The sequence below is a fragment of the Maniola jurtina genome, chromosome 3, assembly GCF_905333055.1.
Source record: "Maniola jurtina chromosome 3, ilManJurt1.1, whole genome shotgun sequence".
In the NCBI taxonomy this organism is placed as follows: Eukaryota; Metazoa; Arthropoda; class Insecta; order Lepidoptera; family Nymphalidae; genus Maniola; species Maniola jurtina.
In genome coordinates, this window is record NC_060031.1 from 15150076 (window position 1) to 15167786 (window position 17711).

Consider the following 17711-nt stretch of genomic DNA (forward strand, 5'->3'; position numbering starts at 1 on the left):
GCAGGTTGCATGCAGGTTTTCTCAGTATGTTTTCTTTCAAGTGATATTTTAATTGCTTAAAATGCACATAACCCCGAAAAGTTAGAGATGCATAGCCGGGATTGAAGCCCGGACCCACCCTATAACCACTATAGGAGACCGATTTCTTAACCATTAGGCTCTTTTTGACACACAGTAGTGACAACAAGTATAGTAAACAATGATAAACATGGCAAAACATAGTAAAATCCCAGGATCCAAGCAGCGAGAGATGGTCAAATAACACCAGTTAGACAGAAGCGTGAAGGCATCATTGTTTGTGATTTACAGCTGCCACCGACAGACGCGACCATTGTCGCACGACGCCTGTCAAATAGGTCAACTGGATGATGTAGTGTTTTGTACATGACATCATATTACCGGTCTATTGTAATAGCTTTTTAATGATCACAAACATTTCCTGATCATCCTCATAATCATGATCATGTCCCCTCTCAGAATGAGAAGGATTTAGGAAATAGCTTGTCACGCTGGCCTAGTGCGGATTGGCAGACTTCACAGTTCACACACCTTTGAGAACATTATGAAGACCTCATCATCATGGCATATTTTTGTAAATTGAATACTTGAAAAGAGCAACCGCCGAGTTTCTTGCTGGTTCTTCTCGATAGGAACGGCATTCCGAACCAGTGGTAGATTATTTTGACGATTCAAAAGCACTTGTAAAAGTTTGATTGAATAAAAATATTTTGAATTTGAATTTGAATCATGATCATGTCTCCTCTCAGAATGAGAAGGATTTAGGACATAGGTAGCTTGTCACGCCTAGTGCAGATTGGCAGACTTCACATACCTTTGAGAAAATTATGGAGAACTCTCAGGCTTGCAGGTTTCCTCACGATGTTTTCCTTGACCGTTGAAGCTCAAAACGCACGTACCGAACTCCGAAAAAGTTGTTAACCTCCGACCTACCGAATATATCTAATAGTATCTATTGTAATTTAATGTTTACGCAACATCACAGTCTCCTAAGCTAAAACGGCACATTAGCCCAGTTTTCCCGAGATTCCAGGCAACTGGCATACTGTACTATTCTCGTCTCATATTTAGGTCATGTGTCAATTAGTTTGCTTGAGCAATCGGCTATTTGTTATGATTTACCGACTTCTGAACCTATTGGAAGTTGAATTGCAAATGTATTTTTAAGTGCTTTTCGATGAGAAAAATGTTTCGTAACCTACTCGTAAGAAGAAATACGTCTGACGCGAATTTTCGCGATCGAAGGGTTGACTTCACTTTAAAAAACCGTTTAACTATTTGTAATTTTTTTTATTTTTATTCAGTTAAGTAGGTATACACATCACAATCAACATTTCACCTTCCTAAAACCGTAGTTTTCTTGAAATTATCTGCTCACATCGTTACGATTTTGCATTAGAAAACCCACTAAAACATGAAGTTGCCACTTTTAAGTACCAGTCCGCTGCGCATTTTTATACATTCAAATTCAAATTCAAATTCAAAATGTTTTTATTCAATTAGACTTTTACAAGTTCTTTCGAATCGTCAAAAGCATCTACCACTGGTTCGGAATGCCTTTCCTACCGAGAAGAACCAGCAAGAAACTCGGCGGTTGCTCTTTTCAAAGATTTGATATACAATATTATGCCATGTATAAAAGCAATTGAAGTCCTGCGCATTGCTGGAGCGAATCGAAGTTCAAATCCACGCTTTTCCAGCAATTAAGTAATTTAAAGTGTGCTTTTTCAATTATTTTCCAAAATAATTATTTTTTCAAAGAAACTGTATAGAAAATGTGCCACATATTTAGTATATTACTTGTTTTATTTTGTACTACTTCCTTTTGTTATAATTTTCTTTGTGATACATTAATCTTCTAATAGCTCTCTCTCATTATTATAATTTAGCGTCTATGACGTAATATTTCGCTGTTGATTTTCCTAAAGCAAAAAATAAAATAGTATTTATGTAAAATAAAGTAGTATGTATTTACAAAACGGTTTTGTATGAGTATTTTCCAAAAGAATAATAATAAATAACAGTGGAAATCATGAAACGGTTTATCAATTTACGTATGGAATTAGCGGTTAGCCTCAACGTGCACTGCTGACTCAGTTTATGACGAAGATCGTGAATCATCTCAAATTCCAGCCTAATCGCTTAGTCGAACACAAATCAGCTGATTTCGTAAAGAAAAGACTTCGGTTGTTGCCCTTGTGGTGGACAATGTCCTTTCTTAAAGCATCCATAGACATACCAACTTTATACTGTCTCCTTCATAATTATGATCAACGTCTCGCTGGCCCACTACTGAGAACAGACCTCTTCTCAGAATGAGTAGGGAAGCGGCCGCCACGCTGGAAAAGTGCGGATTGTTCCCACACTTTTGAGAATATTATGGCGAAATCTCCGGCACGCTGGTTCCCTCACGATTTTTTTCTTCATCGTCAAAGCATATTTCCTACTACCTACTTCTATTTTCCGGACCAGTGATAGAATAATACTTATGATATAAGTTGGCCTATGTGAAATTAATACTTTTTATTTTCACAATAAAATTATTATATAAGTAGGTACATATCTATCTAGGTAGGTTGGCTAGTTGAAAGAAGCAAGAACATTATTGGATGACTGACCCGACTGATTCCCTTCCTGAATTTAATTATTTACAAGTTGGAATGCGTCGACAGCCGACTTGTCGGCGCATCTAAAAATGCATAAAGAAACGTTTTAGGCCAATATTAAGCAAGTGACTCATCACTAGCGTATTATTTTCTTTCAAGAGTCAAGTTTCATATTTTTGTTCATTCATGAAATAAGTTTGTTGCCCCCAAGAATGTGGGGTTTCAGTCGTAATATCCGGTGCCTTAACTTTTCTCTCTTATTAAGTTCTTGAATTTCTTCTCTTTCTAGCATGTGTGTGCTTTGCAATTCTAGCACTTTTGGACCACAACGTCTAATAGTTTTACAAACTGTGCCCCGCCCATTACCACAAGCATGGCTATCCCGCTGAGTAAGCTTTCTTATAAGGCTCATAGTTAGCGTCCATGTTTCGGATCCACAATATATTGTCATCATTGGCAACGCGCACTGTTCCAAGACTTTGGTTTTCAAGCACTGAGAAATTAAGACATCTCGAAACTTCCCGGACGCCGCCCAGCTGAGTTGAATTAGGCTAGCCCTTTTCTCAAAATTATACTTACCTAACTGGATAAAAAAAACCGGCCAAGTGCGAGTTAGACTCGCGCTTAGTACGGGAAGTACCTACCCTATAGGTTTCTGACAGACAGGATAGACAGACAGACAACAAAGTGATCCTATAAGGGTTCCGTTTTTCCTTTTGAGGTACGGAACCCTAAAAACACATTTGAAAACAATTAAATAACGAAATTGGTAGATAAATTGCTACACATTATGTAACCTCGTAAATTGCTTCGTACTTGCAGCGATGGTTGAACGTAAGAATCGTAAAAGCTATAAAGGCAGATTGTTTGTCGATCTTTACGACGCTGATCAGCCCATTACAGACGGATGCCGCCACTTTCACCATTATTGCCATAACATCGGTGTGTGTCCGTAAACAAACGGTACCAGATCGAAAAATTATTTCTATTTTATCTGCTTGTTTACGTTTTATCAATACAAAGATCTGCTACTGTGTTACCAAGCTCGGGAACCATCATCGTTTGATGTCGTCCGTCCATTTAGTGCGCTTTGCGATGTGGTACCATGTATGTGTACGTGATCAAATCAGAAATGTGGCGAACCGTAGGAGAACCAGAGTAACCGGCATTGCTAAACGGGTTGTGAAGCCACAGGCACAGGCATTCGGCAAATTCCCTAATATCAGGAATGTAATGCATAATATCTGTTAATTGATTTAAGAAATCAATTAATAGACAGTGGAGGACAGTGGCTCTTTAGTCTGGCGATGTCACAGACAACACAACAAACCTGCCTATAGAGCCTGTCGATTGATTTCAGCTACACAACAGAAAAAATAAATCTCTATTTCCAATTAAAGAGGAGACCTTTGTTCTCAATGTCCTATTGCGAATGGACATTCGGCTTTATTGCCTGTTTATTCGGAATTATTGAAATTAATCATAATAATATAAATATAAACATAGCAGAAGTAAATATCCGCCACATGGCTCTGCATTGTATAACAGCTCGAGTGTTATTAGTTTGTTTGTTTGTTATTAACTTTGACGCGACGCGTGCGCAGATGTGTCTGTTTTTATTCCATTTAATAAAGAAGGGTTTGTAGGGCTGCCAGTTCTTCTAACTTTTCTTCTTCGGCTGCGCATGGAACCAGTATATTCACGGGTTGCTTATAAGACCAACTAATTTCTCTGTATCCAGGCTAAATAGATAAAACTATGCCAAGATATACTTACCTATCAAATAAATATGTAGACGATAAACTAGTTTGTTATACCTACCCATATCGTAGGAACCTTTTTACAAAATTGCCACATTAGTCTGCCGATCCGCATTTGGCCAGGCAGCGTGGTGGATTATGGCCTTCTATACTTCTATATACGCTTCTTATTCTGAGAGATGATCGACAACCCTATTTTAGGGATTACACCACCTCACTACAGTGTTAAGCCGAAATGAACTGTTGAAGAGCAAGTTCATACCGAATGTTTACGCGTCTATTTCTATACTGTATACCTTCCCTGTGCCTACTGTAAAGGCCTGGAAAGACATACAGCGTGACGGTCGCGGTAGCAACACGGCAAAATGCCACTTTGAAGGACTTAGTATAATTTTTACAAGCGACTGAAACTATTTGCATACAGTGCAGAGGTCCTAGTGTAAGTTTTCAAAACGTGACGTTTAACCTTGTTAAGAGGAAAACCTATGCGAATGACATTGACGATTTCCCCTTCAAACTAGCAATTTTGACATGTCATGACCCTCTATTGACAATTAATCAAGCAGACATTTCAATCTGCGAAATTTACGCGGACTTTTAGTATTTTGACGTAGGAGGGTAAAAGATCCAGTACATGAACGAATAAGGACTACCCTGACTTTGACCTAAAATTAAGATATATGAGAATCGTTCTATATATAATTTTTATATTTTTTTTTATCTGTGTCTATACACAGTAGGTATACACTCTTAAATTATTTAAATATCAAAAACGCAAAAAAATGCGTGGTATTAATTATTATAAATTATTTTATTTAACAAAAGGATAAATTGCCAGTAAATGAACTGGGAATTTCAGTGAATGAACGAACTCTATCTAGTGCATAAACTCTCGATTCCTATTAATAAATTCTTAAGTATATTTTCGCCTTGGAATTTTAAAAAAAATGTCAGATTTTCAGTTTTTGACTTATTGTATATTTTTTTCTACATTTTGCGCGATAAATCAAAAACTATTTTACATAATAATAATAAATAAAACCTGTTTTAGAAGACTGCAAGTTACAATAGAGCCGCTTGGAACAATTTTTTTTGCTGTTTCTTCTGGTAATATTCACAATGCAGAAATAATAATCATCATGGTGTTAAGATGGTTTGCGCCAAATTATAAAAATTTTTGTTAGTAAAAGTAGTTAACTATTCTTATTTGCTCATAAACGCAACGAGGAAATACAGCTTCCACATATAAAAATTTGAGTCCAGGCCTTGCTGTTAGCTGCTAATGGGTTCTCAAAGTAGCCCGAGTATGCTTGTTTTACTGGGCACAAAAGGAAAGAATGAAAGGAGCTTACCCAGTACATCTTAAAAGATCCGTTATAGATACATGCATCCTGCCATGCCTTACCTATGCCAGCCAAACATGGGTCCAGACAAAGAATATAAAAAGAAATAGTGACTTGCTAAAGGGCGATGGCAAGGTGCATAAATTAAGCAAAAAATATTCAAAGTGAGAATTGAAGACATAAGAAAAAAGACAAAGCCTACAGACACCTTGAGACATGCCCTAAAACTGAAATGCAAATGGTCATATTGTATCGATTTTTACAGATGAAAGAAAGACAGGTAGGTAGACCGAAGACGCGTTGGTCTAATGCTATTGTGCAAATCGCGAGAGAAAATTAGCTTGATAGTACCAAAGACAGAGAGAAATGGGGATACCCAAGAGGGATCCATATCCAAGAAAGCAGAATACCAGAATAAATATAAAAAAAATTCAAAAGAAAAATAAAACCGACTTCAAAATCACAAACACTAAAAAGTAAAAAATAATTTAAGTTATTGTGGTTTTTGAAGTCGGTTTTATTTTTATTTTGAAAATTTTTTATTTCAAAATTTTTAGTGGCCCCACTGTACTATAATAATATGCCATGCCCAGCTAAAACCCTACTGTTTACTAAGCAATTACACTGATCGCGAGCAATTTGCTCTTATCCATTGAGGAGTTCTGTTCTCCATCTCAGAAGATATTCATCAGAACTTCATCAAACTTATATGGGACCACCTGCAAAGTATACCTAGCTTTTCAAAAAAAATAAAAATCCAGATCGGTCCAGGCGTCTTTGAGCAATCGGTGAACATACATTAAAAAAAAAATTGAATTTGCTCTTATCCATTGAGGAGTTCTGTTCTCCATCTTCAAAGATATTCATCAGATCTTTACCAAATTTATATGGGACCACTTGCAAAGTATACCCTATCAAACAAAAAAAAAATCCAAATCGGTCCAGGCATCTTTGAGTAATCGGGGAACATACATAAAAAAAAAAGATACCAACGAATTCAGAACCTCTTCCTTTTTTTAAAGTCGGTTAAAAATATACTAAGATTTACTAACATGGTGTTATACCATAGAGTAGCAAACAGAGGCAAAGCTTCTAAGAAGCGAGCAAAATTTATAACTATTTTGGTAGGGCTGGCACTGGAGGATACAATTTAATTAACAATAGTTATTTGTTCAACAAGATGGTAAAGTTTGTTTTTGTTGTGATTGCCTAGTTTAAATATCGATCTTTAAATATCGATCGATAGATCTAAATATCGATTTTGAACGAAATCAGTCAATTTAGAAAGAATTATAAATGGTGCCAACTTTTTTAAATTTTGGTTACAGGTTCCTATTTTGTGATCCCAGGGAGCTCTAAATATCGATTTTGAACAAAATCGGTCAATTAACAAAGAATTTCAAAATGGCGTCGACTTTTTTAAATTTTGGTAACAGTTTCTTATTTTGTGATCCCAGGGAGCTCTAAATATCGATTTTGAACGAAATCGGTCAATTAACAAAGAATTTCAAAATGGCGTCGACTTTTTTAAATTTTGGTAACAGTTTCTTATTTTGTGATCGCAGGGAGCTCTAAATATCGATTTTGAACGAAATCGGTCAATTAACAAAGAATTTCAAAATGGCGTCGACTTTTTTAAATTTTGATAACAGTTTCTTATTTTGTGATCCCAGGGAGCTCTAAATATCGATTTTGAACGAAATCGGTCAATTAACAAAGAATTTCAAAATGGCGTCGACTTTTTTAAATTTTGGTAACAGTTTCTTATTTTGTGATCGCAGGGAGCTCTAAATATCGATTTTGAACGAAATCGGTCAATTAACAAAGAATTTCAAAATGGCGTCGACTTTTTTAAATTTTGGTAACAGTTTCTTATTTCGTGATCCCAGGGAGCTCTAAATATCGATTTTGAACGAAATCGGTCAATTAACAAAGAATTTCAAAATGGCGTCGACTTTTTTAAATTTTGGTAACAGTTTCTTATTTCGTGATCCCAGGGAGCTCTAAATATCGATTTTGAACGAAATCGGTCAATTAACAAAGAATTTCAAAATGGCATCGACTTTTTTAAATTTTGGTAACAGTTTCTTATTTCGTGATCCCAGGGAGCTCTAAATATCGATTTTGAACGAAATCGGTCAATTTACAAAGAATTTCAAAATGGCGTCGACTTTTTTAAATTTTGGTAACAGTTTCTTATTTCGTGATCCCAGGGAGCTCTAAATATCGATTTTGAACGAAATCGGTCAATTAACAAAGAATTTCAAAATGGCGTCGACTTTTTTAAATTTGGTAACAATATCCTGTTTTGTGATCCTAGGGATCCTCAGATATTGATTTTGAACAAAATCTATGACAGTTCAAGAAAATAGATTTTAAACACTATTTAAATTATTATCATTAACATTAAATTAAATGAAAACACGACGCGCGACGTGTACTGCAGCCCCTGAGCTTGAGCACAGGCCGAGCCGATATAAACCGATTTCTCTCCGTACGCGACGTAGCGCCTGTGCTCACGCACACACGCGCCTCAAGCTTGTAGTAGTGTACCTATCGTAGCGCGCTTGTATGAAGCTTTGACTCTGTTCGCTACTCATGTGGTTATACAACGCAATACCACACTAACAAACACTCGTACAAACATACAGACAAGTATATACTCACACACACTCACACACACACATGGACGCACGCACACGCACTTTTGAACGGTTTGAACGGAACACGGTTTTGAAATTGAAATTGAAAAAAGTGTAAGAATTTGTAAGAAAATATTTAAAAAAGGTATATCAGCCGGTTTTTTATTCCAGCTCTTAATACATGTAAAAACGTCCAATCTGTTCATTTACTTGAGCCTTTACCCTAGTACCTAATTATATCGACCGCCCCATATCAAAACAAAGTAAATGTCATTTTTCCGAAAATCGTTTTATGTCATAAGCCTAACTTTCATAGTATGTCCCGTTGTATTGTAAGGACACCCACATTAAAGTAAAATTAAAAGCTAGTAAGTCGCTTTGACCATTTTAAAACATAGTAAGTCTATGAACTGGCTAGGTTTTTTATAGATTAATGCGCCTTACTAAGTTTTTCAAAGGAATTAGATAAAATAAAATAAATATCACCCATTATCTAAATACCATGTCAAAACAGTAAATACTTAATGATGCATTAAAACTTAAAAGTAAGATAGGAAAAGTCAATGACCTCTACATGTCAACTGTTAAATATGGCTTGCAAGGGAAATACTTTGCATACTTACATAATGTTTTTAAGGTTCCATATCTCAAAAGGAAACACGGGACCCTTATAGGATCACTTTGTTGTCTGTCTTTCTGTCCGTCTGTCCGTCTGTCGTGTCTGTCAAGAAAACCGATAGGGTATTTCCCGTTAACCTAGAATTATGGGCAGGTAGATAGGTCTCAACTCTCATAGCCCAAGTAAAGGAATAAATCCGAGAACAAATTTCGTGATTCTAGATCAACGGGAAGTACTGTATAGGTTTTCTTGACGGACGGACGGACAAATGGACAGACAACGAAGTGATCCTCTAAGAGCTCCGTTTTTCATTTTGAGGTACGGAACCCTAAAAAAGAAAGTGATGCACATCTAATGAATAAATGTGTAGGCCAGTCTTCACACTAAAATATTTAAACCCCTTTAATTTAAAAACTGTCATAGCCTAGTGGTTAGAACGTCCGCCTCCTAATCGAAGGTCGGGGGTTCGATCCTGGAATCACGCACTACTAACTTTTCAGTTATGTGCGTTTTAAGCAATTTAATATTGTATATCAAATCTTTGAAAAGAGCAACCGCCGAGTTTCTTGTTGAAGACTACGGCCTAAACTTCTCTTGAATTTAAACCACTTACTAGGTTTTGATCTGAGAAAGAAATTTGACATTAATTGACAAAATTGAGAGACCTAAGCTTGTATAAGAACACAGAAGTGTCATAATTCGTGTTCACTTTGCCTAACGTCTCTCGGAGAGCAGAGAGAGATTTAAACTGTTTCTTATAATCACTGGCCATATTTCAAATGCGAAAGTGTGTTTGTTGGTTTAATATTCAATCACGCTGCAACGGAGCAACCAGTCGACGTGGTTTTTTGCATGGATACATTTAAAGACCTTGAGAGTGACATCTCTCTCCGCATCGTATTCTTTATTGCTGAGGGTTGTGACCTCTTTCCATTATTCCTACATCTAATGGTAGGTTTTCTTGGGATAATAATGCGGTGGGTTCAAAGAGCCTACGGAACTCGACTAGAAAAACGAGATTTTGACTCTTAGTTTTAACGGTTATGAATTAGTTATTATTATCAGTGATAAAATTGATTAGGGCTGCCAGGTAAAATGACATTTATCTCGGAAAATCAAAGAGTTTCCACGAGATTTTTTCCAAGTTTGCGCTACTAAGTACATATATTATGAAGAGGAAAGGTTTGTTTGTTTGTTATCGATAAACTCTGGAACTACTGAACTACTTGCACTAAAGACATAATCATCAACATCAACCGACAGACGTCCACAGTGAACATAGGTCTTTAATAGGGTCTTCCACATGCTACGGGTTTGCGCCGCCTGAATCTTTGCGCTTGCGCTTGACGACAATCATGCTTTAAAGAAAGCAATGATGAGGTCCAAGTTGGAGCACGCTTACCTGGAAGATGCCTATTCACTCTTGGCTTGCAGGTATCTATGGTATATATGGCAGGAAACACGGCCGCCAAAATGGCGTTCCAACCTTTAGGCTCTCCCCATTGCCCGCAGCATGAATCTGAGCTTCCTTATGATGGTTATATTATGTACATATAATATCTCATAAGAAATCTCTAACACACAATCCAGCTAAGTAAGTCCAATTTCGAAAAAAGCTAGCTAGCCGACAAATCTAACTCAGGCAGCCTTCGGGAACCTTCGAGATGTCTCTGTCCAAAATTCCTCAATGCTTGAAGAACAGTCTTTGAATAGTGCATATTGTCAGTGATGAAATATGGATCCGAAATATAGGTCTTTTTTTTGTACACAGGAAATGCCTGACGCATACCCCTCCGTCATGTGGGGCTTGCACCAAACTTGCACTACTACGAAATCCATTTCGGAACACGGCACCCGGAACGAGGCGCGCTATCTCCTAACATAGGTATAATACCTATTTAGAACACTTACTATCTGTCATCATAATCTATGACAACCTCCGAGTATTTACCTGGTAAAACCGTAACTTTAGAATAAAATTTAGTATATAAGCAGGCTTCATTTAGAAATGAAAAAATCCCTATTTTATTTTTCAACGATTATAAACACAACTTTCATTCAAAAATAATAAGCTTATATTCATTTTAAATAATATTTTGCGACGAAATGACGCGCACAGTCCTTCCGCCATGACAGTCCAGTGGACACTGAATTCCATAGAGCGCCTGCAAGAAAATAAATAGCACAGGAAGTTTTTTGGTTAGTTTTAGATTATTTAAGAAACGAAAAACATTTAGTATAAAACTAACAGTTAAAATTGATTGCTAAACCTAAACATATCATTTTCTGGAGGTTGGCTTCAAAGTATCAAGATGTTAAAGAAAACTTTTACAGAACAAGTTGCGAACAGCAATGTTTTCAACTTGGTTTTTTTTTATTATTGGGATAATGTATACTAAATTAAAAAAGGCCCTTATAATCTTCACAAACTGAAGTTTTTAATTGCATGTATTTAATAGCTGTTAATGCTTTAGAAAAATAAACAATTTACTTCAAAGTACAGCATTTTTGCGATTTGTCAAATAGCAATTACCTTAAAACGTGATATGAGGTAAATCTGACATTTCACGCTAGTGCGTGTGGCGTTGTTCTTGTGCGTGTGGCGTTGTTCTTGTCCGCCAGATGAAACTTTCTGTCCCTAGTGCGTTTGACCTCTTAGACGTTATGCTTTCGCTTTGTGTCTGTCAGAGCCTTAACGGGACGATACGGGAATAGCGTGAACGTGGCTCGGGAAGGATGTTGATCGTAATTCCGATTTGCGTTGACATTAGTTGCATTTATGTTATGAAACATTGTACAGTTTGTTACGTGGAAGGGTTCATTAAACTTCGTTTGTAAACCTGGTAGAGTTTAAGGAAATAAGGGTACGCCTCGAGAATAATTCGTCCGGAAAACGGAATGGCGGAATGGTTGCCTTCCGTTATTTCTGCGACCTGTAGTTGATTCATTTTCAAACTGAAACCGTCTGAAACATTGTACGTACTTATTTGTTCTTAGGTTTTTCAAGTTTAGGTCCTTCATTTTGGTTTTGAAACTTATTTTTCATCACATTTTTACTTGTTTGTTATGAAAGACTGATGTTTTTAAAAAGTAGGTACCTATGCAACGCAGGACTTGACAAAAAAGCATAATTTTTAACCCCCGACCCAAAAAGAGGGGTGTTATAAGTTTGACGTGTGTATCTGTGTATCTGTCTGTGGCATCGTAGCGCCTAAACGAATGAACCGATTTTAATTTAGTTTTTTTTGTTTGAAAGGTGGCTTGATCGAGAGTGTTCTTAGCTATAATCTAAGAAAATCGGTTCGGCCGTTTGAAAGTTATCAGCTATTTTCTAGTTACTTTACTTGTCGGGGGTGTTATAAATTTTTAATTTACACTTGTATAGAACACAAATTTTTCCTTTTTTAGGATTTAGGATTAGGCGTTTTTTAACAAAAGGTTGGAAGTATTCTTATTATAACGAATCGGTAAATAAAGCGGAAATACATTTCAGCTAATTTCGTTTTAATGCACCCAATCAAATTAAATTGTCGCCAAGTTTCACGATTTTGTACCATAAGCTCATGAAATTGTTTATTTTCAGGCGTGTGCTCCGCGATACGTGTCGTTCGTCACGGCGAAGCTCAACCAGCGCGACCCGGTGGGAGCGTGCTTCGTCGCCAAGACACCCGACGCGTTGGACGTCACCGAATTCTCGCCGTGCCGAAATTGTAAGTTAAAGATGAATTTTTCTCTTCTTTACCCACTAAACGCGTTCAAAAAAGTGTTTCCTACCAATTATAATCGGGGTATCTTTAAAACAAGATTGAATATAGGAATCTTCTAGGTAACTGCATCCCATCTTAGGCCACATCATCAGATTCCATTAGGTATCACACCTAAATTAAAAAATAAAAAATAAGTTTAATATTCGTTATTCAATTAAACTTTTATAAATACTTTTGAATCGTCAAATGCATCTACCACTGGTTAGGGATGCTTTTCCAAACAGGTGATACTTGATTGTGGGCGGTACAGTGGTGGGCTTTGATTGTGGTCAAGCGTGTGCCTATAATGAATTTTAAAAAACCTGAGTTTTCTCCAGCTAAGCCTCAAGCTTGTGTCAATCCTAGAGGCTGCAGCTTCCACGATAGGGGTGGGCGGGGCGAGAGCGGTAGAAGTGGGCGACGATATCACATCACTACTCATATTATCCATGCGAAAGTGTTTGTTTGATACTTCGACCTCCAATAGAGCCTCAATAGCTCAACGGTTGAGGAGTGGACTGAATTCCGAAAGTTTGGCGATTCGAACCCCACCCGTTGCGCTATTGACGTAGTTCGTACATACTCCTAGCACAAGCTTTACGCTTAGTTAGACGGGAAAAGGGAATATTAGTCATGATTAGAATACCTAGTATTCTTTGAAAAAAAAATCTTGTTAAGTCATTGATAGATTACCAAAATAATTACCTATATGACGTACTAGCTGATGCCCGCGACTTCGTCCGCGTGGATGTAGTTTTTTAATAATCCCGTAGGAACTCTTTGATTTTCCGGGATACAAAGTAGCCTATGTGCTAATCCAGAGTATAGTCTATCTCCATTCTAAATTTCAGCCCAATCCGTCCAGTAGTTTTAGCGTGAAGGAGTAACAAACATACACACACACACACACACACACACACACACACACACACACACACACACACACACACACACACACACACACACACACACACACACACACACACACACACACACACACACACACACACACACACACACACACACACACACACACACACACACACACACACACACACACACACACACACACACACACACACACACACACACACACACACACACACACACACACACACACACACACACACACACACACACACACACACACACACACACACACACACACACACACACACACACACACACACACACACACACACACACACACACACACACACACACATACAAACTTTCGCCTTTATAATATTAGTGTGATGTGAAGTGTGATCTATAGGTCGCGGCAAACAATCCCATTTCCGCCAGTGATGGCGGATCGAGAGTAAAATTAGCGTGACGAGCGCTCGCGGCGATTCACGCTGATCGGCGTCTATACTTTTCTCTAGACTAAATTTAAAGTATCTGCATCTTTTTCTTTTTAATATTGCTAAAAAAGGACAGAAAATGAATTTAGAGGTTTAACAGTTCTAAATTAAATTGGGTGTCTCTGTCCTTTATTTATTTCACTGGTAAAAAGAAGATGCGAATACTCTAAAATTTAGTTGCGCTCATATATTATTTTGTTAAATGAAAAAAATAATTCGAAATATACTCAGTTAAAACCATTGAATAAAACTTAATCAGAATGTTCTTAACAGAGTTTTTTGTGGCGTAGAGACAAAAAAACTTACATTAATAATAAAATTAATAAACTTTCAAATCTTTTTTCGAAGTTTCCCAAAAGCTTACTTTTTTAGATTCTTCTCTATAATACCTACTTAGTTTGGTTTGGTAATAGTTCGTTTGTACATAGGTACTGACACAATAAAAGCTTGGGTTCAGAATTTCACCTATAAAACTCCTGTCTACCTTTTTGAGACAATATTATTTTATGAGTAGCAAGTAAAAGCGTGCGAAATTCCTCGTCATTTCCTCCGGTAATGGGAAAATTTACATGACAGGCACCCACAGCGCTCATACCTACTCCGATTATTTCTATTATAAGCGATAAATTATCCACTGCGCAGGTTCAACATAACTTCTATTTGAATGGGTCATTTCAAAAACCGCATAAGTCAAGTTATTCTCAAACAGTATTTTTTTTGCTGTGATTTTTTCCCAAAAGTAGACGTATATTCTGGGTAAACCCCATGTAAGTCAGTTCAATCTTATAAAGTTCAAACACTAATTATATTCAGCGCAAAAAGTCCTTTAAAATACTTATATGTTTTTGTGAATGGCACAGTATTTATTGATTGATTCCTGAAAAAATCAATACTTGTGACTTAAATGCGGCTTTTAAATTTGACAGCAAGTTTTATGGCGTACAGATAAAAGCGCGCCAAAGTTCATGTCACTTCCTCCGGTAATGGCGGAGAGTCAAAATTAGCGTGACGCCCGCCCGACGCGGACACTTTGATTTATGATAAGGCGCACTACACACTGACAGCTTAATTAAATGTCACAAATTATGTTTCACTTAATATTCTCAATATTATTTAGGTTCAATCAATATTTATGTCTCTTACAACACTACAATATATTTATGCGACATTTATTATTTTTCAAATATTTGGTTCTCATTCTTACAATAAGTAAATCCTTATTTCATAATACATATTATTATAACTATGCGAAGTTGTGTCCGTCTGTATATCTTTAAAAGCTTATCGTTTGACCAATTTTGGCGAATTTTTTCACGGAGCTAGCTTGTAAACTGGCATTGATTACTTTTTATCTCGGAAAATCGAAGAGTCCCGACGAGATTTTTACATAAACCTAAATCTACACGAGTTTGCGGGCATCATTTAGTAAAAAATAATCTAGTTGGAAACACAAAATTATTCTTTTATTTTTAAAACATTTAAAAAAAGAAATATCTCTTACACATTATTAAATTAGATCGATTTACTTTTAAAATACATTAATCATCGAGGTTTGAAATCATATATATTATTATTTAATTTGTATATTGTTATATAGTGAAAATATATATTTTAGCAATTCTGTACTCTGTTTAGTGTTCAACTCGGTGGACGAAGGTATGTACTAGAGTAAAAAGTGTCCCTCGATGTCATGCACTTGTGAAGATTGGGATCAGTTAACTTGGTATTGGTGCTCATTACATTACCACTAAACTTAAACTTGACTAAATTTACGGAACTTAAAAGTTAAGTTATAACTTCTCTCTGAACGTCGAGAAGTGGCACGCTTTTAATCCATTAATTTTAGTTTAGTTTAAGTTTTGTGTAGAACTAAATTAGCGCCAATATCTCCATCTTCTGAACCAATTTAGCAAACACATTGTAAAAGAGTTTTAATCACACAATCATCATAAATAGTAACTTCATTCTAAAATATATAACATATTCTTAGTAGTTCGGTGTAATGTAATTGTGCTATATTGGAGTAGAGTAATTAAAAAACTAAATAAGACAACAAACAAAATTGAATAAATTTACACATATGTATTTTGATATACTTATTTAAGAAGTACAATTTTATTTTCACAGTCCTTACCTATAATATTATATTTAACTGTGTAAATAGTGTTAATACATAAGAAAATACCTACATAATATTATAATAGCGTACCTACGTACACTTTGTACTATGATAATCTCGGTTTAATTTTCTTTATTGAAATAAATTAAGCTCTATTTATATTGATAAAGTTGGTAAGTATATAATATTGCATGTATGTTTATGTGTGTACGATGTTGTGTATTTGTCATTATATTGTATTTAAATATGCCTATGCCTATATGTATCATACACGCCTCGTCTAATTAAATAGTTTAATTAAATTAAATTGCCGCAGTTCCACATAATTATCTTATTTCCTTATTTACATTACCTCAAATTGCTCCCTAGACTAGACAGCCATAAAATGTAATTATTAAGAGACATTCAGACGTAATAACAGATTTAACCGCAAGTATTAGCTTGATATATTTTATATTGTTGTGGTTTATTTATCTAACATTGTTTACATGTTTTCAACGTGTACACCTACCAAACATTGTTTAAATATTTTTAATAGGCGTTAAAAATGTGAAACACAAATATTTTATCGTTATCAATACATATTCAAACAAAAAGTCCTGAGTCACTGAATGTCTCATCCAAATCCCTTGAATCTAGAAAGCTAAATTTTTTCACAGAAATTCCCTTTGTAATGTAGGCGAATTTTTAGGATAGAGAATAAAGAGGATTTATATTCGAGGATTTTGCCGAGCGACGCTACGAGTGTTAGTTAGTCAAAATATAACTAGAAGATATAAAAACGATCGGTTGTAAAAATCTTAAAACATTCTTTTGATCTTGAAAAGCAAATGCCTATTTTTCGCTAAGGTTCGGCCATCAATGTAATGTAATAAATACTTTAAAATACTTCTTTCGTAACTAAAATATTACTGGTACTATTTGGGCGAAACTTAATTACTATTTGGGCAAAAATTAAAAGTCAGAATAAAAGTAAAACTCATTCAATCTTGTTTATTTTGAAACCATTTTTATGAAACTAAGTAAATATTTTTTTCATTGCAAATTGAATTTTTATATATGTTCAAGAAAAGTTTGTCCTCGTTCTATGTACAAAATAGTGTTGTTTATTTATTAATCCTAATGCATACAATTTATATCATTGATGGACATATCTTGGCCAAACGCCTTTGTCGACTGTGCTTTTCCCTTTTTGGAAGTATTGTGTTGCGATTAATTTAATTTTCCAATTTGCAGCGAGCCACGGGCAGCGGAAGACGGGCGTGTGTCAAGCCGGTTTTTCCGCGGCGGTTTCAAAGGTAACTTAAATGCATTAATAATAAGTAATAACTTAAGTAATAACTGTAATTCGTTATACGGGAGGCGAACAGAATTAAAATGTCATGAGCTTCTTATAAATACAAGTACGTTTCGTAATGTGAATCTTAATTTTGAGGATTGTCGATAATAATTATTTACATTTGCAAATAGATCTTGCTCTAATATTATCGTTAG

General features: G+C 35.8%; 1 protein-coding gene across 4 annotated transcripts in view; it reads left to right on the plus strand.

The window, feature by feature from the left end:
• LOC123881237 (integrin alpha-PS2) overlaps positions 1–17711 on the plus strand; it is a 116258-nt gene that overhangs the window by 77395 nt on the left and 21152 nt on the right. For 2 of the 4 annotated variants that reach the window (XM_045929940.1, XM_045929942.1), the window contains exons 4-6: positions 12572–12698; positions 15734–15754; positions 17454–17515. In XM_045929940.1, the coding sequence (XP_045785896.1) occupies positions 12572–12698; positions 15734–15754; positions 17454–17515 (210 nt within the window). The remainder of the gene's footprint in view (positions 1–12571; positions 12699–15733; positions 15755–17453; positions 17516–17711) is intronic. The other 2 variants (XM_045929943.1, XM_045929941.1) reach the window with 1 other exon arrangement.